Genomic DNA, 25,175 nt, shown 5'->3' on the forward strand with positions numbered 1-25,175 from the left:
ACACCCCCAGATTCTATGGACTACCCAAAGTACACAAACCAGACATCCCACTCAGACCCATAGTATCACTACCAGGGACACCAGCATACAGCTGGCCAAAGAACTACAACAGAAACTGAAACACCTGGTCAGCGGATCCAAACACTCCATACAATCAACACAGGAATTCTTGGATGCCATCAGGAATACACACATAGACAAAGAAGAAACCATGATCTCATTCGACGTGACGGCACTGTTCACTTCGATTGACAAAACCCTAGCCAGAGAAACAATAGCCAACCTACTTGACATACATAACAGAAAACAGGAGGCGGAACCTATCAACAAAGACGGCATACTTAAACTACTGGACTTGTGCCTCACTACACACTTTACATTCAACAATCAGATATACGAACAAATCAACGGAACACCCATGGGATCACCAATCTCGGGACTCATAGCAGAGGCAGTTATGCAAAGGTTAGAACAAACAGCCCTACCACAAATTCAACCCAAACTCTGGGTCAGATATGTCGATGACACTTTCGTAATCATCAAAAACACGGAAATAGAAAAAACACACCGGATCATCAACGCCACACTCACAGGAATCCGATTCACGAGAGAAGTAGAAAAGGATAGCCAACTCCCATTCCTAGACGTGATAGTACAGAGAACACTGAACGGAGAATTCACCACAAGAGTACACAGGAAAACAACACACACAGACCAAGTCCTAAACTATGAAAGTGACCACCCCAACACACACAAACGAAGCTGCATCAGGACACTATTCAAAAGAGCTACAACACACTGCAGTACACCAGAACTGCCAAAAGAGGAAGAGGAACACCTATACAAGGTATTCGCCAAAAACGGATACCTGCGCAACTTTATCAACAGATGCTTAAGAGATAGACCACAGAACGAGGACATGCCACAACCAAAAGGGCTAGCCACACTACCATACATCAGGAGCATTTCAGAACTGACAGCCAGACTACTGCGACCCTTAGGACTCATAACGGCACACAAACCAACAGCCACGCTCAGACAACAACTTACTAGAACAAAGGAGCCAATACCCAACATGAGCAAAACTAATGTAGTTTATAAAATACCATGCAAGACTGCACAAAACACTATATAGGACAAACAGGAAGACAGCTAACAATCCGCATACATGAACACCAACTAGCCACGAAATGACACGACCAGCTATCCCTAGTAGCCACACACTCAGACAACAAGCAACATGAATTCGACTGGGAAAACACTACTATCATAGGGCAAGCCAGACAGAGAACAGCCAGGGAATTCCTAGAGGCATGGCATTCATCCACAAACTCCATCAACAAACACATCGACCTGGACCCAATATACCAACCACTACAGCAGACAGCTGAAACTGACACCGGAAGTGGCAAGGACAGACCACTATAAATACAGGAAGAAACATCAAAGAAGGGCTTCACAGGAGGCTCCAGAGCACTGATGATGTCTCCTAGCCAGGGGACGAAACGTTTGCAACAAAAACTTCCAGCTCGGCGAACAGAACCACTACGTGACTTGTTAGTCATTGGGTTTGCCTTTATTGGTGCTTTGGCCCTGAGCTCCCTTAGAAATTTACATTGTAGTATTTAATTTATTTTTATGTAAGTTACTTTTGCTTATTCCAATGCTAATGGATTCCTGGAAATGGTTCAATCGCAGTCAACTTTCCAATAAATTGGCAGACAATGCTCTGTTTGCTTGCAATCCATCAATCTTAAGAAAGTAAAATAATTTCAAAAAATCCTTCATAAACATATAAGCAAAAATAACAGATTCCTGTATTAAAAAATAACCTACTAAGCTAAACAAGAGGATGGTCTAAAGAAATTTCAAGCCATTACGAATTCATGGAGTGATTATTTGGCCTGATCTATAAAAGTTTCTGGCTCAGTCCTAGCCTAGGCAGACAGAAAGTGGTGATGGACTGCATTTGAATAAATTATAATACATTAATTAAACAATTGCTCATTTTCAAAATGAGTGAAGCTGGCCACAAAGGTTCTCAGGAAGTCTAAGAAGTGGTATAGATTAAATTCTATGATCTTTCAGTTCTCTTGTCCTGTTCCTGCACCCTTTGTAAAGGAAAAAATTTAAAATTCTTATAGCATACTTTTTCATTTGCATTGGTCTTGCGTTCTAGTTTAGTTACGACCAGGCCCTCAAAATCTTAGAGCTCCGAAGCTTATACAAAATTCCTTTCCTTCTACACTTGAATTCAGCCTCACTTAAACTTCAGTTTCTGATCAAGCTCATCTCTAACTTTGCTCAAGACTGGTAGTATCCTGGCCTTTCACTTAGGTGACATAACAATAAAAATAACAATGCTTCAAAGCAAAGAAGAAATTGTCTCATCGAGCATACCAAAATATAAGATTGTATTTGAATAATATCTGTTCCTACTCATCAGAATTTAATATAACATTAGTCAAGGTAGGTTTTATAAAGAAAGAATGTAACACTGTACACGCTTCTATGTGACTAAAGCTATATGTTTGTGGGGATACATTATCCACTGTCAAATAGTGACCCAATTTAATACTTTGAAACTTAAAGAAAATAGTCTTGAGAAATCAATTAATTGATCCGTGTATGCATTAGGTAGAAATTTAGATCAATTTTTCAAAATGAATGCAATTCCATAGGGTTCTTTTTTGTATGAAAAAATAATCACAAACTCCTTTGTACTTTGAAAGTAATTCTTCTGTGTTTAAGATGAAGCACCAAATATGTTTCAGTATGCAACAGAATTCATCCCCAGGCCATGATTAATGTTGGCTCTAAATAAAAGCTTTTTGATCAAAGGACAACTCTGTGTAATTAATGTCAAAAGCACAGAAGCAGAGATCAGGACCCGCATTAAATAATGATGCAAGAAAAATGGCTGTTTCAAAATGTCAAATTATATGTTCTCATGGTGTATAATAAGTTTGATGTAATTAGTTTTGCCATGGATCCAAATGTGAATGGAAGCATCAACAAATGTTGTTTAATTTTAACAATAGCAATATAGGAAAATGAAAATGTTTGTCACATGTTTCACTTCCTTGCAAGATGACAATCTCAGATTCAAAACAATACATTAATTTATTTTTAGGCTTTTGAGAACCTCTGATTCAGAAAACGCAGCTTCTATTTCAAAGTGCAAAAATATTCCTGCAGCAATTTCAAAACTTTATCGATCGTGGATAACTTGAACCTATTTGACAGTCACTGAATCTATAAAGAAGCCCAAATTCAAGGGAAGAAGGTGGAAGATGAACAGACAGATTAGATTTAACTGCATTTTATAGAGGTCGGTGGAAACAAGAAACTGATCTGCTAAGTTTGAAACAAATCAAACGGGACTGGATAACCAACTGACAGAAAAAAGGATTGAGGGTCTTGAGAAAGAATGTATGTAGTGCATATTTAACTTTGGAACAGGAACAATAATTTTTTTTTCAATGTAGTAGGTCCTAAAGAGATGTCAAATTTTCAAAAATTTCTCAAAGCAATGATTACTCAAACACAATCTAAATATTGATACCAATCTTGATTTATTTGATATTTAATTATGATTAAACAAAACCAAATTCTAACAAATGTGTAAATAAGACTGGAGAGGATTATGTGGCTTTGTGACAAAGCAGATTATAATAACAGATACATTATGGGCAATACAATTTAAAAAAGGAAAACAAGTATTCAAAATGTTATGAACTTTTGACGGGTTTTAATGTTAGTGGAATACAGAAGACACGAGAAACCACCTTTCAACATAAATAGCATCCACCTGCTCATGGTCAGAGTGTAACTTGCAATGGCTTTCTTCCTGCTTTTGCAAGGTGTCTCCTTGGCTCATCCCATTTCTCATACATACTGCCCCTTGGTGACATCTGATACCATCCAGATCTACCTCACCAGCACCTCCCCAACTCCTCCACTGTTACTAAATGATCAGACTGTTTGTCTGACAACCAGTACTGGATATAGCAGAAGTTTCCTCCAGTTGAATATCGGAAGAAACAAAGCCAATACTTTCGGCCTCCTCTTCAAATGCCATTCCACATCCAATCCTCTTCCTAAAAATTGCATGAGAATAAACTAGACTGTGGCAAACCTTGGCTCATTGAAATCAGATGCCCTCATTCATGCCTTTGTTATTTCCAGATATGACTGTTGCAGAGTGCTCTTATTTGATCTTCCACATTTTAATTTCCATAGACTTAACATCATCCAAAGCTGCCTGTGTCCCACCTCATGACAACTCTCATTCACCCATCATCTCTGTGCTCACTCAGCTATACTGCCTCCTGATTAAACAACAGCAGGATTTAAACATTTTCATCCTTGTTTTCAAACCTCGCCATGGTCTCACCTCTCTGTAATTGTAAACTCCTCCAGCTTATAAACTTCTAAGAGGTCTATGCTCATCTAATTCTGGCCTCTTGAACATCCCAGTTTTAATAGTTCAGTATTGGTGGATGTGCCATCAGGCACCTAGAAGTGAAGCTCTAGAATTATTTTCTAACACCTTTCTGCCTCATAACTCTCAATGAAGACACCATTTGAAACCCAATTCAATGATGAAGCTTCTAGTTATTTGATCGTAAAAAAGTACATAAAGCAGCAAGATTAAATATGCTAATGATTCTCGGTGTTGGTGGGCTGGTGGACAGTGGGTATTGCAAGCTTCTATCATTGCAGGAATCAGTTGGTAGCTGAAGAAAAATATAAAAACTTGTCCAAAACCTATCATACACTGCTGATACGTGAAACAAATAAAGAAAGGCACTTAAGTGCCTCAGTGTGAGGAAGTCCCACCCTTCAGAACTGCTGGCCAGTCTGATTCTTTAGAGCCCCTGCAGCAACAGAATTGTGAAGTAGGTGAGATAGTACTGCAAGCTAGCCCATGAACTGCCGGATCCCACAGCAAGCTAAGTCCATCAGACAGGGAGGGACTAAGCAATCCAGAGGCAGTTAAGCGGTTTTGGAAGTGAGGCAGAAAGAAACATACGAGGCTTGAATCATCATGAGGCGGGGGGGGGGGGTCATTCCAAGCCGTCTACCATTTTACAGTGCAACAGCATGAAATCTGCGTGGCAAAAAAGTTGGTTGCTCTTCACCTATCTATTGAAAAATGGAGAGTGCCAATCACCAGCATATTATGGGCACTGCCTCTGGGCTGGTCTTGAAGGAAATGTAAGTGGGAAGGGTAGTGGGGGAAAAATGTGCTTGTTGCTTTTAAAAGGTTGCCAATGCTATTAATGTTAAAAATATTTCCCCTCCATTCTTAATCATGATTCATACACAATTTCATTTAATAGTTTGCAACTTCCATTGGTTAACAGTTTATACCTGCAACATTAAAACAATTTGAGTGTATAAGCTATATGGCAAAGTCACCACAGTCTGACCAGACCACAGTGTTGCTCTTTAATTGGAGAGAAACAATTCATGGTGATTTAATCTGAGGGTCACCATACCTCAGGCAAGGGGAGAGGTTGAGAAGGAGAATCCTTCCTGGACACCTCAGCAAGTGCAAGAATTGAACCTATGCTGTTGGCATCACACTGCAGCGCAAACCTGAAGTCCAGCCGACTGAGCTAACCAACCCCAAATTTGAGTATGTTGATAGGTTTGAAAAAAAGCCTTTTGAGATCATATTAAGTTTGACATTCAACCAGTATGCCTCTGTAAATAATGAATGTGATGATGAAGAAATACTTGTTTACCAGTCTGATAACATTATACTTGCTCAACAGCAAGGTAACAGAGTCAAAGCAAATATTATCAAGGTAAACAGTACAGAGAATACAGAAAGCAGGACAGACTAGTGCTTTAGCTTATTAAGACAGACCTTCAATTGAGATAGGTGAAGTAGAATATTCTATAAAACACCTTTTCCTGGAAAATTGAATGTAAGGGATTTCACATGCTAGAAAATTACTGATGAAAGCAAAAAGAAAAGGATGGGACAAGTTTCTGGGTAGTCAAATCATGGATTCAGTTCATAGTGTCAAATCAAAGCTGCAAAATACAATTGGGTACTAAGTTTTAAAAGAAATGGATGGTCTGGACTTTACATTTAATAAACTAGAACCATCCTTGTTTGTGTATGAACAATTGGACATGTTGGAGACATGTTCTGATATCTAATAAAGAAATTCCTGCCAACTGTTGGCAGGAGATCCAAAATGATCATCATGAGTGCAATCAGCAATCACAGGCCATGACTTTCAGATCACTCTATGACAAGAGTTACTAGCTTATTTGATCTATATATTGGCAAAGTATTCAATAGTGAATTATCAATTTGCAACATAACATTGTGCTTTTTTTAAATCGATTTTCCTGTACCTTCTCAAGCAGTAATTTCTGTCATCATTTCACTAGACATTATAATGGTTCTATAATTGTTTCAAGTTTGTATATTAATAAACCTGTAATCATAGGTACAAATAAACATTAAGCACAACTTCTTTTGAAATTTACAGTTTAGATAGTTCACCTGAAATGTACAATATTATCTGACTGTCTTGCTATCATGAAGCCAAATACACTTCTCAATGTCTGCACACATATAGATTATCTAATATGGAAGCAACTGTCAAATGAACCCTCTGGGTACTGAACTCACTGCTGCTTTGCAGCACAGCAGTGCATCTTCACAACGGAACAACTTTTACAGATGTACTGCATATAATTACCATTAATTCTAATAGAAGTGGATGCAAGTAGATCGAAATTGCATTAAGCAAAAAACACAAAATACTAATCTTCTTGTAATAGGTCTCTGTACATCAAAAGCTCATTCAATATTTACCAGGCTGAAGGAAAATCTTAAATGACTTACCACCAAGAGTGCAAAAAGGATGACACCACAGCTCCAGACATCTGCTTTCCGACCATCATACTTTTCTCCCTGAATTGAAAACAGTTTTCAATTAGAAAAACATTCTGTTCAAAACATGTTTACTGATTAAAATCATACTCCACTGCAGTGCTATCTTCAAATCATTTTATTTTCTACACTGTCATCTCTTATATACATTGTCCTGTCCCACTGTGGGAAACATTGGACATCTTCCTTACGTGACAGAATCACTAAAAGAAAAGTTTTGTGGATGACTAATACAGGTGCACAATCCTTTATCCGAAATTCCAAAATCCAAAAAAACTCCAAAATCCAAAATTTTCTCCGTGAAGGTGTTTTCTGCTAAACAAGGTTGTTTGGCGTGCGAACAGTTATCCAATTCCACACCCACTCGATCCATGTTACTCAGATATGATGTGGTGGTGTGGCCCAGCACTGGCAGGTGTCAATTGTGGCTCAGCGCGCGTACTAGTCACACGGGGTCCGCTGTTCGGTAAGATTTTTTTTAATTTCACTGCAAAAATGCCATTTATTCTGAAATCTGAAAAATTCTGAAATCTGAAAAACAACTGGCCCCAAGGATTTTGGATAAAGGGTTGTGCACCTGTAATGGAATAAAATGCTGCATTTGGAAGCCCATTCAAGTACTATATTTATTTGGCAGGATTTACACCAGTGCAGCTTAAGATAATTCTTCCTGACAGTGAATATTTGTGAAACCTAACAAATTTTAAGATTGGGGTTGAGAAGTTTTGAAACTATAGACTGGTGAGCCTGACCTCAGTGGTGGGTAAGTTGTTGGAGGGAATCCTGAGGGACAGGATGTACATATATTTGGAAAGGCAAGGACTGATTAGGAATAGTCAACATGGCCTTGTGCATGGGAAATTATATCTCACAAACTTGATTGAGTTTTTTGAAGAAGTAACAAAGAAGATTGATGAGGGCAGAGCAGTAGATGTGATCTATCTGGACTTCAGTAAGGCGTTCAACAAGGTTCCCATGAGAGACTGGTTAGCAAGGTTAGATCTCATGGAATACAGGAAGAACTAGCCATTTTGATACAGAACGCGCTCAAAGGTAGAAGACAGAGGGTGGTGGTGGGAGGGTTGTTTTTCAGACTGGAGGCCTGTGACCAGTGGAGTGCCACAAGGATCGGTGCTGGGTCCTCTACTTTTTGTCATTTACATAAATGATTTGGATGCGAGCATAAGAGGTACAGTTAGTAAGTTTGCAGATGACACCAAAATTGGAGATGTAGTGGACAGCAAAGAGGGTTACCTCAGATTACAACAGGGTCTGGACCAGATGGGCCAATGGGCTGGGAAGTGGCAGATGGAGTTTAATTCAGATAAATGTGAGGTGCTGCATTTTGGGAAAGCAAATTTTAGCAGGACTTATACACTTAATGGTAAGGTCCTGGGGAGTGTTGCTGAGCAAAGAGACCTTGGAGTGCAGGTTCATAGCTCCTCGAAAGTGAAGTTGCAGGTAGATAGGATAGTGAAGAAGGCGTTTGGTATGCTTTCCTTTATTGGTCAGAGTATTGAGTACAGGAGTTGGGAGGTCATGTTGCAGTTGTACAGGACATTGGTTAGGCCACTGTTGGAATAATGCGTGCAATTCTGGTCTCCTTCTTATTGGAAAGATGTTTTGAAACTTGAAAGGGTTCAGAAAAGATTTACAAGGATGTTGCCAGGGTTGGAGGATTTGAGCTACAGGGAGAGGCTGAACAGGCTGGGACTGTTTTCCCTGGTGTGTCGGAGGCTGAGGGGTGACCTAATAGAGGTTTACAAAATTATGAGGGGCATGGATAGGATAAATAGACAAAGTTCTTTTCCCTGGGGTCGGGGAGTCCAGAACTGGAGGGCATAGGTTTGGGGTGAGAGGGGAAAGATATAAAAGAGATCTAAGGGGCAACCTTTTCACGCAGAGGGTGGTATGTGTATGGAATGGGCTGCCAGAGGATATGGTGGAGCTGCCAGAGGATGTGGTACAATTGCAACATTTAAGAGGCATTTGGATGGGTATATGAATAGGAAGGGTTTGGAGGAATTTGGGCCGGGTGCTGGCAGGTGGGACTAAATTGGGTTGGGATATCTGGACCGCAAGGACAGGTTGGACTGAAGGGTCTGTCTCCATGCTTAGAGTCATAGAGTCAATCTCAACTGTTATGGAGAAAAGATGGAGAGAATAAAGGTACAGATCAACTGTAATCTAATATAATGGTTTTCCAGATTCTCTCAGCTGCAGATTCCACTCCTGCTATGTTACAATGTTTTGGCAGTTTCTAATTCCTATGTGTCTTTTAAAGCCATGCTGATATCTTAAACAGGACAACCATTAAGGATAGCAACGTCAATTACTTGCAATGGCACAGCTCACCTGGTGAAAATATTAAATTATTGGCAAAACATAGCTCACTTTAATTCTGTCCAAATTGGACACTGTAGCCAATTAGTTGTGATACTGGATTAGCAGCCTAGTGATTGTCAATTCATGATGCCAGCATGGCAAATTATGAAATTCATTAAAGCTGGTAATTTGTTGACTGCCACCAGAAGGGCAGCCTTAACAGTTACCTAATTGTCATCAAAAACTAAACCAATACCATTCAGGGAAATGAACCCAGCCCACATGGGACTCCAGTTTCCCATGACTTGGAGAAACTAGGAATAGATGATATTGCATCTCTTGTGTCCTAGGCCAGGTTACTCTTTAAAGGGGCTCATAGAGCTGGAATGCCTCACAGCCCACAGCTTTCCATTCCTTCAAAGATATGCATGTTTTCTGAAGGCTGGCATCAGAACAGTCTTTACCATTCACCATTTCTTCTTTTACATTATTCTTTGGCTATTCTTTTCAATTGACTACTACATTTGGACTTGAAGTTTCAGTCATTGTTTTGACTGTAGCTACAAAGCCAATGTGATATGAATAAGTTACATTTAATTGTTATACCTTTTTATACATTTTATAAAATCCAAAGACAATGAGAAAAGTTAACATTTAAAATCTTGATTTCTCAGCAAACTGATACATGCAGTTTTTTTAATTCAAAGGATTTTACAGAACAAAATAAACTACCCTTGTTCCTTTGTCATATTGAGATTATTAGTTGTGTGCATGATGCTGAGAATCAACTGTTAATTAATTACCATCCCATCAACTGAATTAGGAGTATCCTTGTGAAACATTATAAAATACTTTGTGAAATTCAAGGCAAGGTGAGGTTTTCCACAAACTCATAAAAAATATGTATCTTTGATACTGAGATACTTCATGCACTTTTATAGCTCAATGGTTTTATACAGTATTAGCACATTACTATTCTACAGTTTTACATAATGATTAAGGAGTGCAAGATTTGCCCATTCCTAAGCCCATTCCTAACTGGCCTAAAATGGTAGTTGATTAATGCATGTTATGAGAGGTAGGATTCATCATAACATTTTCAAGTTAATACAATCCTCATTATGAACAAATCTCCCCCACTAGTTAATTCTAAATCCAATCTTTAATAAAAGTAAGATTAGCATATGTAAGTCCAATCTTCAGCAGCATAGTGGGATAATGAACTCTTTGATCACTGAAACAGTAGAGCTGTAAGTGCAATATTTATTGAATAGTAGATTTAGCAGTGGCATGGTTTTGTGACTGAACAAGCAAACCAGAGGCTTAGACTAATAAAAAATGCATGTTCAAATTTCAATATGGCAGCATCAAAATTAAAACAACTGACATTAAAAATCTGATATCTGTAAATGTGAACATGTTGGATTATTACAGAAATGGTGTAGAGAGAAGATGATTCAACGTAATTCACCAGTTAGGCGCATACATGACTTCATCACACAGCAATATGATTGACTAAGAACTGGCCTCTGAAATGTGTTAGCAATCCATTCAATTGCCACCACTTTGTGAGTGACAAGGGTAGGCAATACGTGTCAGTCTTGTCATGGAAGCCCACATTATGAAAATCAATTTAAAAAACCTAACAAATATTTTATGCTAGTTGGATAAATACAATACTGAACAACCCCTGACCAGTGTGGTAGATTTTCCATTTGTGTCAACAAAGATGGATGAAAATATTATACAGTCCGCCTTACAAAAAGCAAAATACATGCTAAGTGAAGTATAATTTACTACGTGAACATGACTTTGCATTATAATATGACAGAAGACACTTATTGCAAACTAGTATCACAGAAGTTTTTATTACTATAAAATTACAAAAACAATCTCCACCAAAATGAATTAATATTTAACCTATGCAGCTAAAAATAATTAGAATCTGTCATTCACAATATATAACAAATTGTAATCTGGCCTTTGGACAAGAAAGCAGGAGATGGAAGAGATACTAAATGAGTATCTTGCATCAGTGTTTACTCTGAAGAAGGAAATGGCAGATATAGAATGTGGGAAAATGGATGGTGACATCTTGGAAAATGTTCATATTACAGAGGTGGTGGTGCTGGGTGTCTTAAAATGCATAAAGGTGGATACATCCCCAGGACCTGATCAGGACATTGGTTAGGCCACTGTTGGAATATTGCGTGTAATTCTGGTCTCCTTCCTATCGGAAAGCTGTTGTGAAACTTGAAAGGGTTCAGAAAGGATTTACAAGGATGTTGGCAGGGTTGGAGGATTTGAGCTACAGGAAGAAACTGAACAGGCTGGGGCTGTTTTTCCTGGAGCGTCAGAGGCTGAGGGATGACCTTATAGAGGTTTACAAAATTATGAGGGGCATGGATACGATAAATAGACAAAGTCTTTTCCCTGGGGTCGGGGAGTCCAGTACTAGAGGGCATAGGTTTAGAGTACGAGAGGAAAGATATAAAAGAGACCTAAGGGGCAACTTTTTCACACAGAGGGCAGTACATGTATGGAATGAGCTACCAGAGGATATGGTGGAGGCTGGTACGATTGCAACATTTAAGAGGCATTTGGATGGGTATATGAATAGGAAGGGTTTGGAGGAATATGGGCCAGGTGCTGGCAGGTGGGACTAGATTGGGTTGGGATATCTGGTCAGCATGGACAGGTTGGACCAAAGGGTCTGTTTCTATGCAGCACGTCTCTTTGACTCTATGACTCTAGGTGTACCCTAGAATGCTGTAGGAAGGTAGGGAAGTGATTGCTGGGCCCCTTGCTGAGATATTTGGACCATCGATAGTCACAGGTGATGTGCCGAAAAACTGGAGGTTGTCTAACGTGGTGCCCCTATTTAACAAAGGTGATAAGGAAAAGCCCGGAAACTATAGACTGGTGATGGACAAGTTGTTTGAGGAAATCTCGAGGGATAGGATTTACATTTACTTGGAAAGGCAAGGACTGATTAGGGATAGTTAACATGGCTTTGTGCATGGGAAATCATGTCTCAAAAACTTGATTGAGTTTTTGAAGAAGTAACAAAGAGGATTGAAGGGCAAAGCAGTGGACATGATCTATGTGGACTTCAGTAAGGCATTTGACAAGGTTCCTCATGGTAGACTGGGGTTAACAAGATTAGATCTTATGGAAGACAGGAAGAACCAATCATTTGGGTACAGAACTGGCTCTAAGGTAGAAGATAGACGGTAGTGGTGGTAGGTTGCTTTTCAGACTGGAGGCCTGTGACCAGTGGTGTGCCACAAGGATTGGTAGTGGGTCCACTACTTTTCGTCATTTATACAAATGATTTGGATATGAACATAGGAGCTATAGTTAGTAAATTTGCAGATGACACCAAAATTGGAGGTGTAGTGGATAGCAAAGAAGGTTACCTCAGAGTAAAATGGGCTGAGGAGTGGCAGATTGAGTTTAATTTAGATAAATATGAGGTGCTACATTTTGGAAAGGCAAATCAGAGCAGGAGTTATATACTCAATGTTAAGGTCTTGGGGAGTGTTGCTGAACAAAAAGACCTTGGAAAGCAGGTTCATAGTTCCTTGAAAGTGGAGTCGCAGGCCGATAGGATAGTGAAGATGGCGTTTAGTATGCTTTCCTTTATTGGTCAGATCATTGAATATAGGAATTGGGAGGTCAGTTAGGTTAGGCCAGTTTTGGGATAGTGTGTGCAATTCGGGTCACTCTCCTATCGGAAGGATGTTGTGAAACATGAAAGGGTTCAGAAAAGACTTACAAGGATGTTGCCATATTTGGAGGGTTTGAGCTCCAGGAAGAGGCTGAATAAGGGGGCTGGGGCTATTTTCGCTCGAGCATCGGAGGCTGAGGGTTGACCTTAGAGAGGTTTATAAAATCATTCGGGTAATGGATAGGGTAAATAGACAGGTCTTTTCCTGGGGTGGGGAGTCCAGAACTCGAGGGCATAGATTTAGGGTGAGAGGGGAAACATTTAAAAGGGGCCTAACAGGCAACTTTTTCATGCAAAGGGTGGTGTGCATATGGAATGAGCTCCAGAGGAAGTGGTGGGGGTTGGTACAATGACAGCATTTAAAAGGCATCTGGATGGGTATATGAACATGAAATGATTAGAGGGATATGGGCCAACTGCTGGCAAATGGGACTAGATTTTTTGGAATATCTGGTCAGCATGGACGAGTTGGATCAAGAGTCTGTTTCCGTGCTGTATATCTCTGTGACTCCATAGGTCAGGAACAAAGGTCCCGGAAGGGAGTTTTAACATTGATAAGATGAAAAAAAATCTCCTTTTGTCCCAGAAATCAATATTGAACATTCTCAATATATCGTGCAATTCTCTCTGACTGAGAGAATTAACTATGAACTTTCTTCCCATTACTGAACATTCCTATGGTGTCACACCCTTTACTGCAAGTATGATTATGATTTTATTGTACATTTATGTATGCACTTGTTTGAAGGCTGGATGCTGAAAGGTTATTTCTATTTGAGGAAGAGTCTGGGACCAGATGGCATAATCTCAGAGTAATGGGTTGCTCATTTAAAATGGAGATGAGAAAGAAATCCTTCTCTTCGTGGGTAGAGAATCTGTGGAATTCTTTACCACAAAGAGGTGAAGAGGTGAGATCATAAAGTATGTTAAAGATTGAAGTAGATTTTTAATCAGTAGAGAATCAAGACATAAAGACAGAAATGTGAAATTGAGAATTATTAGATCAGCCATGATCTACTTGAATAGTGGGGTGGATTGAATGGTCTTAGTGGCTACTTTTGGGCGGCACTGTGGCACAGTGGTTAGCACTGCTGCCTCACAGCGCCAGAGACCCGGGTTCAAATTCCCACCTTAAGCGACTCTCTGTGTGGAGTTTGCACATTCTCCCCGTGTCTGCATGGGTTTCATCCGGGTGCTCCGGTTTCCTCCCACAATCCAAAAATATGCTGGTTAGGTGAATTGGCCATGCTAAATTGACCGTAGTGTTGGGTGAAGGGGTAGATGTAGGGGAATGAGTCTGGGTGGATTGCGCTTCGGCGGGTCGGTATGGACTTGTTAGGCCGAACGGCCTATTTCCACACTGTAAGTAAATAAGTAATCTACTTCTACTCCTATGTCTTATGATCTTACATGTCAAGTGACAATTCTAGCAATATCCAAAATATTGGACTAAAGTTGTGACAAAAATACAGCTAATATCCAAAATATTAGATGAAAGTTGTGATAAAAATACAGCCATTTGGTCCATTTTACTCCCTTGTGTCAACATTGATGGTGAGGGATGGGGTACCAATTAAGTGGGTTGTTTTGTCCTGGATAGGGTGGAGCTTCTTGAGTGTTTTTTGAATTGCACTTATCCAGGAAAGTGGAGAGCATTTCATCACCCCTAACTTGTGGTTTGTAGATGGTAGACAGGCTTTGGGGAATCAGGACGTGAGTTATCCTTCACAGTACTCTGAGTTACTGACTTACTTTCTGGTCAATGGTAATCCCAAAATGTTGAAAGTGAGGAATTCAGTGATGATAATGTTATTGGATCTCAAAGGTTAGTGGCTGATTCTCTCGCTGGAAATCTTGTGTGACACAAACATTATTTGTGTTGTGTCGGCCCAAGCCTGAATATCATTCAGACCTTGCTGCATTTCGGCATAGTTTGCTTCAGTATCTGAAGAATCATAAATGATCTGAACAAACATTCCCTTCTGACCTTATGATGGAGCGAAGGTAGCTGAAGATCACTGGGCCTAAAACTCTACCCTGAGGAATTCTTACAGGGATGATCTATAGGAGAATGATTGACCTCCAACAACCACAGTCTTCCTTTGTGCTGGATATGACCCCCATTAGCAGAGTGTTTTCCACCATATTTCTACTGATTCTAGTTTTCCTGATGCCACACTTGTTCAAGTGCTGCATCGGTCAAAGGCAGTCACCTCGAGTTCAGTTCTTTAGTCCATGCTTGGACGAAGGCTATAATAAAGTAATGAGCTGGGTGGGCACATTGAAACCAAAAGTGGACATCAATATTCAGGCTATTGTGCTGTAAGTATGCTTTACAGCACTGTCACAATCACTTCCATCACTCTGCAAATGATGAAGAGTAGACTGATGGGATGGTAATTGGTCATATTGGATTTGTCCTTTTTCCTGTAAGCAGGGCATATCATTGTGGACCTGATATTGGTTCTTTGTCTATACACGCTGCCTAACTTACTGAAAGCATTTGCAGCATTTTCTGCTTTCCTTTCTCAGTATGTGTATGCTGTGCTTCTGCCATTCCTTGCTTGTTTAACTGATGTTTAATAAATTTGTTTGGCAATCAAAATAGAGTCATAGAGACGTACAGCACGGAAACAGACCCTTTGGTCCAACCCATCCATGCCAACCAGATATCCGAACCCAATCTAGTCCCACCTGTCAGCACTTGGTCCATATCTCTCCAAACCCTTCCTATTCATATACCCATCCAAATGCCTTTTAAATGTTGCAATTGTCACAGCCTCCACCACTTCCTCTGGCAGCTCATTCCATACACGTACCACCCTCTGCGTGAAAAGGTTGCCCCTTAGGTCTCTTTTATAATTTTTCCCCTCTCACACTAAACCTATGCCCTCTAATTCTGGACCACCCCATCCCAGGGAAAAGACTTTGTCTATTTATCGTATCCATGCCCCTCATGATTTTATAAACCTCTAAATCTTAAACAAAATCCAACATGTTAGCCTGAAGACACATTAAGAGTATGGAAAGGTTTGGAATAAAGTTAGAAACTAAAATAATAAAACATGTTCTCTATTCATCATCCCAAGCATTGAATTAGAGTTAACTTGGTAATAGAATAACCACATTTTTAAGGCATTGGGATTTAGCATGCATCGACAAGAATGAGAAGACAATACAAAGGGTATTAGAAACATAAAACATGTATTAGTAACCAAAAATATATCATTTAAAGCTGGAATTTGTTGCCCAGGACATCATATAGCATATTCGTATATTTGGGCCATCTTATGCAATCTTCACCTCAATACTTTGCCTTGTAAGTAACTGTGTATTGTAGTGGAGCAGTTTGGCATCCTCAACTTCCATTTCTGGAAGTGATTTGATAAGATGCCACATCAAAGGGTATTGAGCAAAATAAATGCCTATGGTGTAAGGGTTAAACAAGAGTATATATAGATTGGCTGGCCAGCAGAAAACCTCGAGTCTTTCTCAACCTGCAGAAGACCTGGCAGGATATGATGAGGGGGGTCCGGAGGATCTATGCTGCTCTTGTAGCCACTGTATTTATATGGTGAGTCCAGACAATCACAAAGGCCAAAAAATACTATTCATTATTAAGCCGGAAAAATAAGTTTTCTTGCTACATACTTACCTCATGAATCAGCAGCCTCTATTGCAGCAGCAGGACGGGTGAGAACACGGACTGGAGACTTCTGGGAAGGTAAATTTTCCTGTTAATTACTTACCTCATGAATAGGCAGAGAAAGGGCTCGACAGGAGTGGGAGCTTTAGAGAGGGTGCAAAGGAGATTTACCAGGATATTGCTTGGACTGGAGGGCATGTCTTATGAAGAAAACTTGAGGGAGGTACAACTTTTCTCACTGGAATGAAAAAGGATGAGAGGTGACTTGATAGAGGTATACAAGATGATGAGAGGCATAGAATGGATAGTCAAAGACTTTTTCCCATAGCAGAAATGGTTATCACATGGTGGCATAATTTTAATGTGTTTGGAGGAAAATTTAGGGGAGATGTCAGAGTTTTCACTGGCAATTAGAAGAGTGAAGAATGACTTGATTGAAGCTTAGAAGATCCTGAATGGTCTTGATAAGAAAGGATGTTTCCTTTTGTGGTTTAGGGGTAGGGGAGGGTGGTGGTGGTGGTTTTAAAATTAGGTATTACTTCTTAGGGCAGAAGTGAGGAATGACCAGCGTCAGAGGACCCAAACTGAATATCTAATCTTAAAAAATTATAACAGCAAAATGCATTACAAGCATCATTAATGTGGCACCAAGTTAATTTAGAAAGTTCTAGCCATTAGAAAGTACTAATCTGTTCCATGAATGTTCTCCAGCTCCAGGTGGTAGCATGAAAGGGTAAACATTAAAGGATAAAAACTTTTCTATTCCCTACAAATGATTTTCTTCTTCACTTGGCTTCACCGGAGGCTCATCCAAAACTTCTTTATTCCTTTTGTGGAGATTTTTTGCAATATAAAATATATTTAAAATCGCTACGCACCAGCATTTTGCACTTCTGGAACAGTTTCTACAATGTTTTTCCTATTTTTAGAAACATATTTGTACTTTTTTTAGGCAATGCATAAGCTGCAACAATTGCAAGGTTTCTGAAATAGTTTACTCCTGTAAATCTGGGGGAAAATCCAGTCCAACTTTTAAAAAAAATCTCATCACAACTTAAGGCATTCATACTGTCTCAAATCGAATTGAACTGGAACAGGATATTGTTTTCTTAAATGTTCATAAAACTTTCATCTGCTTGCACATTAAATTTCAACACATGAATATTTTTGAACCACAATTTCATGCTACCAACTTTTTAAATCATGCTGTCAATTCCTAACACTGCTGCTGAGGAAGAAAATGGTTCAACTACGTATTGAGAGAACTGATTAAAGGATGTGTAACTTGTGTCAATTTAACTGGGATACCGTAACTGGGAGAGGGCTTCGGTACAATGCTAATCATTGGGACTTATGCCTTCAGCAGCACCGGGACTCAGTCAGTACCCCTCCCCTCTCTAGGTTTCAATGTGCTTCAATCAAGTGAGAGGTGGGTGATCTGATTGACTGGAGCAAGAGCCCAAGTTCCTGTGACCATCAAAGAACAGTGATCCCTCATCCCCTCTGAAGTAAAATTGGTGAGGAGCTGATTCTCCATATGGAGCAGCCGCTGTCAGGAAAGGAAGTGCATTTGGGAACTGGAACCATGATTTTGAGCTGGGTGCCCATTGCTTGAGGTTGGGGCCATGAAAAGGTGGCCTTTTCTGAGGTTGGACAGGGAGAGGCTCACCTTTTGCTAAGGCTTTGCTGGTGGTGGTGGTGGTGGGGGCAGAGGGAGGCAGACAACAATGTGACTTTTTTTGTGAGACCGCATGGTACCCTTTGCTTGTCAGGCTTTTTGGCGAAGTTAATTATGGGGTTTGGAGGTAACATGCTGGGATTCAGAGGGGACAATATTTGCAAAGAGACTTAACTCAAATAATAGGGAATTGGGGGAATAGTGGTTTTTTGGAGTGGGCCACTCACCACAACCTGGCTTCACTCAGGGAGGGGGGGGCGACTGTGCAGCAGGATAGTTGGCATGGCTACGCTGTAGAGCTGGGACTCAGGGGCCATACATCAGGACAAGAAGATATAAATTAAAGAGTTGGGTGTGAACATATGGAAGATCATAACTGATAGGGTCGACAGCAAGTGCAAGGAAGAACGGTGCGTTAAGGTCTGGAAAGGAACCCAAACAGGCTGACCCTGTAACTTACTCTGCAAAACACCATCATTACTGCATAACATACTGCAAACTGCTTATGTGTAATGGAAATAGAAAATGGCTGCAACCACAACTAGAGTAACAGGCAGATGGATGCAAGAACTCAGCAAGCCAGACAGCATCAGGAGGTAGAGAAGTCAATGTTTCAGGTGTAATACTTCTTCAGGACTGGGAGAGTAAGTGTAGGGGGAACTGCTGATAAAAGGTGTGGTAGGGGGAGTGAAGTGGGCATAGGTGAAGACAGGTAGAGTGTATAACCTGGTTGGTCAATGGGAGGAGTGAATCTGGTTGGTGGCAGGGAGGAGTAGAAGGGAGGAGGAGGGACTGGGAAGGAAGTTGGGTGATGAGAAGGGAGGTTATTTGAAATTGAAGAACTCAATGTTGAGTCCTCTGGGCTGTAGACTGCCCAGGCGGAAGATGTGGTGGTGGTGTTGGGGAGAATGGCGCAAACCAAGGACTATTAAAAGGAACGGTCCTTATGGAAAGTAGAGAGGGGAAGATAGTCTTGGTGATGGGGTCTAGTTGGAGTTGACAGAAGTGTTTAAGAATGATGCGTTGGATGCAGACACTGGTGGGGTAGTAGGTGAAGACGAGGGGGATTCTATCTTTATTGAGTTTTGATGGGGGAATCTTAGAGCAGTGGATTGGGGAATGGAGGTGGTGCGGTGGAAAAGAACAGGCCTTGGTTTTCACCACTCTCCTCAACAAACCCCTCCCCCTGCCTACCCCGAATCCCCCAGGTATCTTCCAATGCAACAGGAAAAGATGCAGAACCTGCTTTGCACACCACCCCCTCATGTCCATCCACAGCCCAAACAGTCCTTCCAGGTGAGACAGAGATTCACCTGCCTCTCTTCCAACCTAGCTTACTACATCAGTTGCTCCTGACGTGGTCTTCTCTACATCAGGGAGACTGAGCATAAACCTAGGGAATGGTTTGCCGAGCATCTCAAAGGGCCCACAGGGGTTGACCTGACCTCCCAGTCACCACCCATTTTAATTTCCCTTCCCACTCCCTTCCCAACATGACCATCCCTGGCCTCCTCGACTGCCACAATGAATCAAATTGCAAATTGGAGGAACAACACATCATCTTCTGCCTCGGCAGTCTACAGCCCAAAGGACTCAACATCGCGTTTTCTAATTTCAAATAACCTCCTTTCTCATCCCCTGACTTCCTTCCCAGTGCCTCCCCCTCCCTTCCACTCCTCCCTGCCACTAAACTGACTCACTCCTCCCATTGACTAACCAGGTTGTACCTGCTACCTGTCTTCACATAGTCCCACTTCACCATCCTGCTCCCCACCAACCACTTTATCTGCAGCTCCCTGTACAACCAACCCCAGTGGGAAATATAATTATTTTTCTGTCTGAGCATGTGGACTTTACTTATGAATGATGTGAGGCCATTCAAGGGTAGTTGCATGAATCAAGCCCTTACACAGTACAAGTTGATGACATCTGGAATTGTAAAAAGCTGTAGCTGAAACATATGCAGTGTCCAACAGTGTGGGACAGTAATCCTGGCCAAAAGCAATCTTAACCGTAATGCTGGTTATTACAGATTGATTACAGTCATCTCTGTAAAGCAGAAGTAATCTTAAAAGTGTCACCTGTGGGCCACAATTCATATTGACAATACTCCACCTAAGGGCATGGGGTCGATTTCCTCTTGCTTTGAGCTGTAAGCATTTCTGAACATACTCTTACATGCATGCTGCCGTTTTAAGTGAAAATGGAAAGGAAAGAGTGAAAGGGAACATTTGATCCTACCACATTTACAATCTCCCACTGTATTTGTATGATGTTGCTATCTCAGAATAAGTACCATGTAGGAGCATTCCCTTGCCCTCTGTGTTGGGTCCTCCAAGGCTCACTATGTGCAGGATTACAATAAACTGCTGTTTGTGTATGATGTGAACGCTGACTGCTCACATGTCACAAAAAATCTTGTTCTATTTCTGACACTACCCACAGGTTCATTGGAACAGTGACCAGGGGATCCAGCCACAGTAGGGATCATCATTCCTGCAGGCTGCACAGTAAGAAAGGCAGAGAAACAAAGGTGGACCAGTTGTAGCATTAAGCCAGTACTAACAGTAACTTGCAGCAGCTATTGATCAGCCTCCAGATGAAAATATCACCGCTGAAGGTCCTCTGGGATGAGAAGCAAGTGCAGAATGCCTAGGCAGCTCAGAGACGTTTTATTATATCCGGAAGTGTCATCACACACAACCGAATGGCTTTTCTCTCCACTACCAATTCACCTGCGGGACTTTTCACTTATTATCCACCATGAAAAAATAACCCATGTTTCCAATTACTCAAGTTACATCCACATGGCAATATTTAACTTCTGTTTAAATCCAGATGTGCTCTTACACCCAAGGTGTTTTCTTTTCCACCATGAAATCACCCAATTTTTAAATCTATTAACCACCACCAGTAAGTTGCCAGTGTTTCCAATTGAATAATTTACAGGCAAAGCCCAGCAAGGGCAATGCTAACTAAAGGTGGGGGGAGAGCTAGGGTAAGGGGTCTAAATCAAAATGACTTTGGAAGGACAGACTCGGCCTACTGCATCAATGCCATTGTTTTCAGATAAAAGATGCATTGCTGCTGTGGATTGATGATGCCGTGGGACAGAACTATGTCATCTGCTGGAGTAGGACCTCCAAGCTGAAAGGTTGGGTGACCATTCTATCCTTGTGGCTGTCAAGAGCTTATATAATTCTTGCATGTTTTCTTTCTTGTTGGGAAGGAAACATGCACACCATAAGAATTTTTCTGAGCCCTTTTCAGAAATTCCACCCCTTCTCTGCCCCTATCGCAATAAGTGCCACAATTAATGCTGGGGTCATTTAAGTCTCTCATTATTACGATTCTAATATTCTCAAACCTCTCATAAATTCATAGCTAATGTGCATCTCCATCTCCTCCTCACTATTTGGTGGCCATTAAAATACAGTAATAGGTCTTTTAATGTCACTTAACTGCAACCAAATAGATTATGCCTTTGAACCCTCAAGGCGTTCTGTTTTCCTAGCACCATGTGTAATGTTTTCTTTAGTCAAGCATTGCTTCAGTTAGATTGGAAATAGTACTTACTGAAGCATTTGTGTAACAAAACACATACAGTATATGGGCTTAGAATATCATCCTTGCACACATATAAGTTAAATCAAAATAAACCCAATATTGCATCCATTTTGCCAATGTCATGTTACGTTTAAATATCCTGCCCTTCCCATTAGATTACAGCTTAGATTAGCCTTACATCAGCATAGACATTATGGGCTCAAGGGATTAGCAATTCATACTAGCATATTACTTCACCAAACTTTAAAATTTAAGTTTCGGCTCATTTCACAATCGATCATTCATGCTTATCAGGCACGGCATGTTTAAGAACCTGTTTCAATTTTTAATGTGCTTTATAATATTATCTTAAAATTCATTAAAAGAATCAGAAAGTACTGAGCAGCTTTCAGTCAGGATAATTTCTTTTAAAACAGTTCAAGAAATGAGAATTAAAAAAACCATAAAAAAAATCTGTTTCCTAACAATGCCAACTTATCTCTCAATGTTGATAACTCCCCAACATCCCTGAACAATTAGAGCAGAAAGATATTCATGTCTGAGAAATAATAGTATGGCCAGATTTGTGAATAGAGAGTTTTGAACAGACGGTTTGATGCACAAGAAAGAAAAGCTAAGGAGCAACAATGGATTCTGGGTAATCTAAGATGGAGGATGGGAAAAATTCCGAGCTATAACAGGCTGCCCCTTTTTTGAGGCGTTTTAGGTGTTGGAGGGAATTTCCTTGAATTTGAGGGGCAGCAATTACTAGTTTATATGCTGTTGCATTATTTTGGCACTTTGGAAAAAAGAATCAAAACAACAGCACTTCTAAAAGTGAGAGGAACAGACAAAGGCAGCACATGGTCAGATCAGTGCAGGAGAGAGAGAGAGAAAGAAAGAAACCCACACTCCTAACTGACACAGCAGTGAACCTGTGTAGTTACTGCCTTTTCTGTTTGAATTCATGTATCGCTCGACATAGAAGTGCGGTTGGGAAAATTAACAAACAGTGAAATTTACAACTAACCTTGGAGGAACCTGTTTAGGAATGTTCACAGCACAGAAACAGATAAGGGAATAGCTTAAGTTTGACCTATAAAAGAGACATAAGGGGCAGCTTTTTCACGCAGAGGGTAGTACATATATGGAATGAGCTGCCAGACGAAATGGTGGAGGCTCGTACAAATGCAACATTTAAAAGGTATTTGGATGGGTATAAGAATAGGAAGGGTTTGGAGAGATACGGGCCAGGATCTGGTAGTTGGGACTAGATTGGCTTGGGATATCTGGTGAGCATGGTCGGGTTGGACCGAAAGGTCTGATTCCATGCTGTACATCTCTATTACTCTATGAGCCCTGGATATCTTTCTACTAGGTGTGAGCTTCTCTTAAATACCAAAAATATTATTTTTTCCAGTGACTGAATTGGTTTGTCATGGTGTTTGTCTAATCAGCATTACAGAGAGAACTCCAAGCTCCAATTTTTTGTTTATTTCATTCAAGGGACATGGCTGGTTAAGCATTTATTTTCCAACCCTAATTGATTTGGAGAAGGCGGTGGTGAGACATATTCTTGGAAAGCTGCAGCCCAAATGGCCTAGGTATAGTTACAGTATTGTAAGGGACTTGCAGGATTTTGACTCAGCAAAAATAAATGAAAGGCAATACAGTTCTGAATCAGGTTGATAAATGGCTTGGAGGGTATCTTGCGGGTAGAGGTATTCCTATGCATCTGCCACCCTTGTCTTTTAGGTTATAGAAGTCATAAGTTTAGAAGGTTCTATCAAAAGGAGTCATGATGAGTTGCTGCTGCATACCTTGTTGATGGTATGCACAATGTCATTGTGCATTGATGGCCATGTGAGTGGAGGTTTAATGTGGGGTGACAATTAGGCAGGCTGCTTTGTCTTCGATGGCTTTGAGTTTCTTGAGTACTAGCGAGCTTTGAGAAGATGTGTAGCTCAGGATATGAGGTTCTGGATGTAGGTTTGCTCGCTGTGCTAAAAAGTTCATTTTCAGATGTTTCATCACCCTACTAGGTAACATCTTCAGTGGGCCTCAGGCTAAGCACTGCTGATAATTCCTGGTTTCTATTTATATGTTTGTGTTTCTTTGGGTTGGTGATGTCATTTCCTGTGGTGAAGTCACTTCCTGTTCTTTTTTTTGGGGGTGGTTGATGGGGTCTAACTCGATGTGTTTGTTGATAGAGTTCCCGTTGGAACACCATGCTCCTGGGAATTCTCGTGCATATCTTTGTTTGGTTTGTCCCAGGATGGGTGTGTTGTCCCAGTTGAATGGTGTCCTTCCTCATCCATATGTAAGGATACTAGTGAGAGAGGGTCATGTCTTTTTGTGGCTAGTTGGTGTTCATGGATCCTGGTCACTAATTTTCTGCCTGTTTGTCCAATGTCATGTTTGTTACAGTCCTTGCATGGTATTTTGTATATGACATTAGTTTTGCTTGTTGTCTGTGTAAGGTCTTTCAAGTTCATTAGCTGCTATTTTCTTGAGTGCTGTTACAGTTATATCCATATGGGCAAATGGAAAGTATTTAATCACACTTCTAATGTATATTTGTGGATTATGGCGAGGAATTGGGGAGACTGAAGTCAGTTACACACCACAGAACTCCTGGACTGACCTGCTGTCACTGCCATAAGATTTATTTGGCTAGTCTGAATTTCTGGTCAATGGCAACTCTCAGAGAGTTGATAATGGGGGATTCAGCAATGACAATACCACTAAAAATCCACAGAAGGTGGTTAGATTCTCACTTGGTTGAGATGTTCAGTGCCTGGCATTTGTACAATGCAAATATTCCTTGCGCCTATTCTTGTCCAGGTCTTGCTGTGTGTGGATAAGAAGTTGCAAATGAAGCTGAACTTCGTGACATCATTACCAAAACCTGGTTCCTGCCATTTTGATGATGGTAGGGGAAGCAAAGGTAGACTGCAAATGGAATACCTTTGAACACAGAAGCAACTGTACATGGAGCTAACTTAACTCAATCTGATTTTCATTAAAGGGATATTGAAAACATGTGAACCTTTGATGTGGTTGGAGAAGATCTAAACTAACTGCAATTTTTTTGACAAGGTATAGTACCCTCCTGGAGAGGTTATCTACATTCACAGGCATGGTTCTGGGACACACTTGGGAGAGATAAGATGCTGTATGAGGTTGTCAAAATTAGAAATAAATGAAAAGGAAATAAACTCATTTGACCTATCAAAGGTAGCTGTCAAAGGACACTTGCATAGCATTTACATCTCAAACCTTTAAACATTTGAAAAAAAATTGTAGTTTTGAAGAAAAAAAACAAGTG

At 40.5% G+C, this 25,175-nt stretch overlaps 1 protein-coding gene across 1 annotated transcript in view; it reads right to left on the reverse strand.

Moving 5' to 3' along the window:
* The window catches only part of LOC132824294 (serine/threonine-protein kinase BRSK2-like), a 946,497-nt gene that overhangs the window by 134,560 nt on the left and 786,762 nt on the right, over positions 1-25,175 (reverse strand). Inside the window, 1 exon segment of the mRNA XM_060838637.1 lies at positions 6,875-6,943. Within this exon segment, the coding sequence (XP_060694620.1) occupies positions 6,875-6,943 (69 nt within the window).

Source organism: Hemiscyllium ocellatum, chromosome 18, assembly GCF_020745735.1.
Source record: "Hemiscyllium ocellatum isolate sHemOce1 chromosome 18, sHemOce1.pat.X.cur, whole genome shotgun sequence".
Taxonomy (NCBI): domain Eukaryota; kingdom Metazoa; phylum Chordata; class Chondrichthyes; order Orectolobiformes; family Hemiscylliidae; genus Hemiscyllium; species Hemiscyllium ocellatum.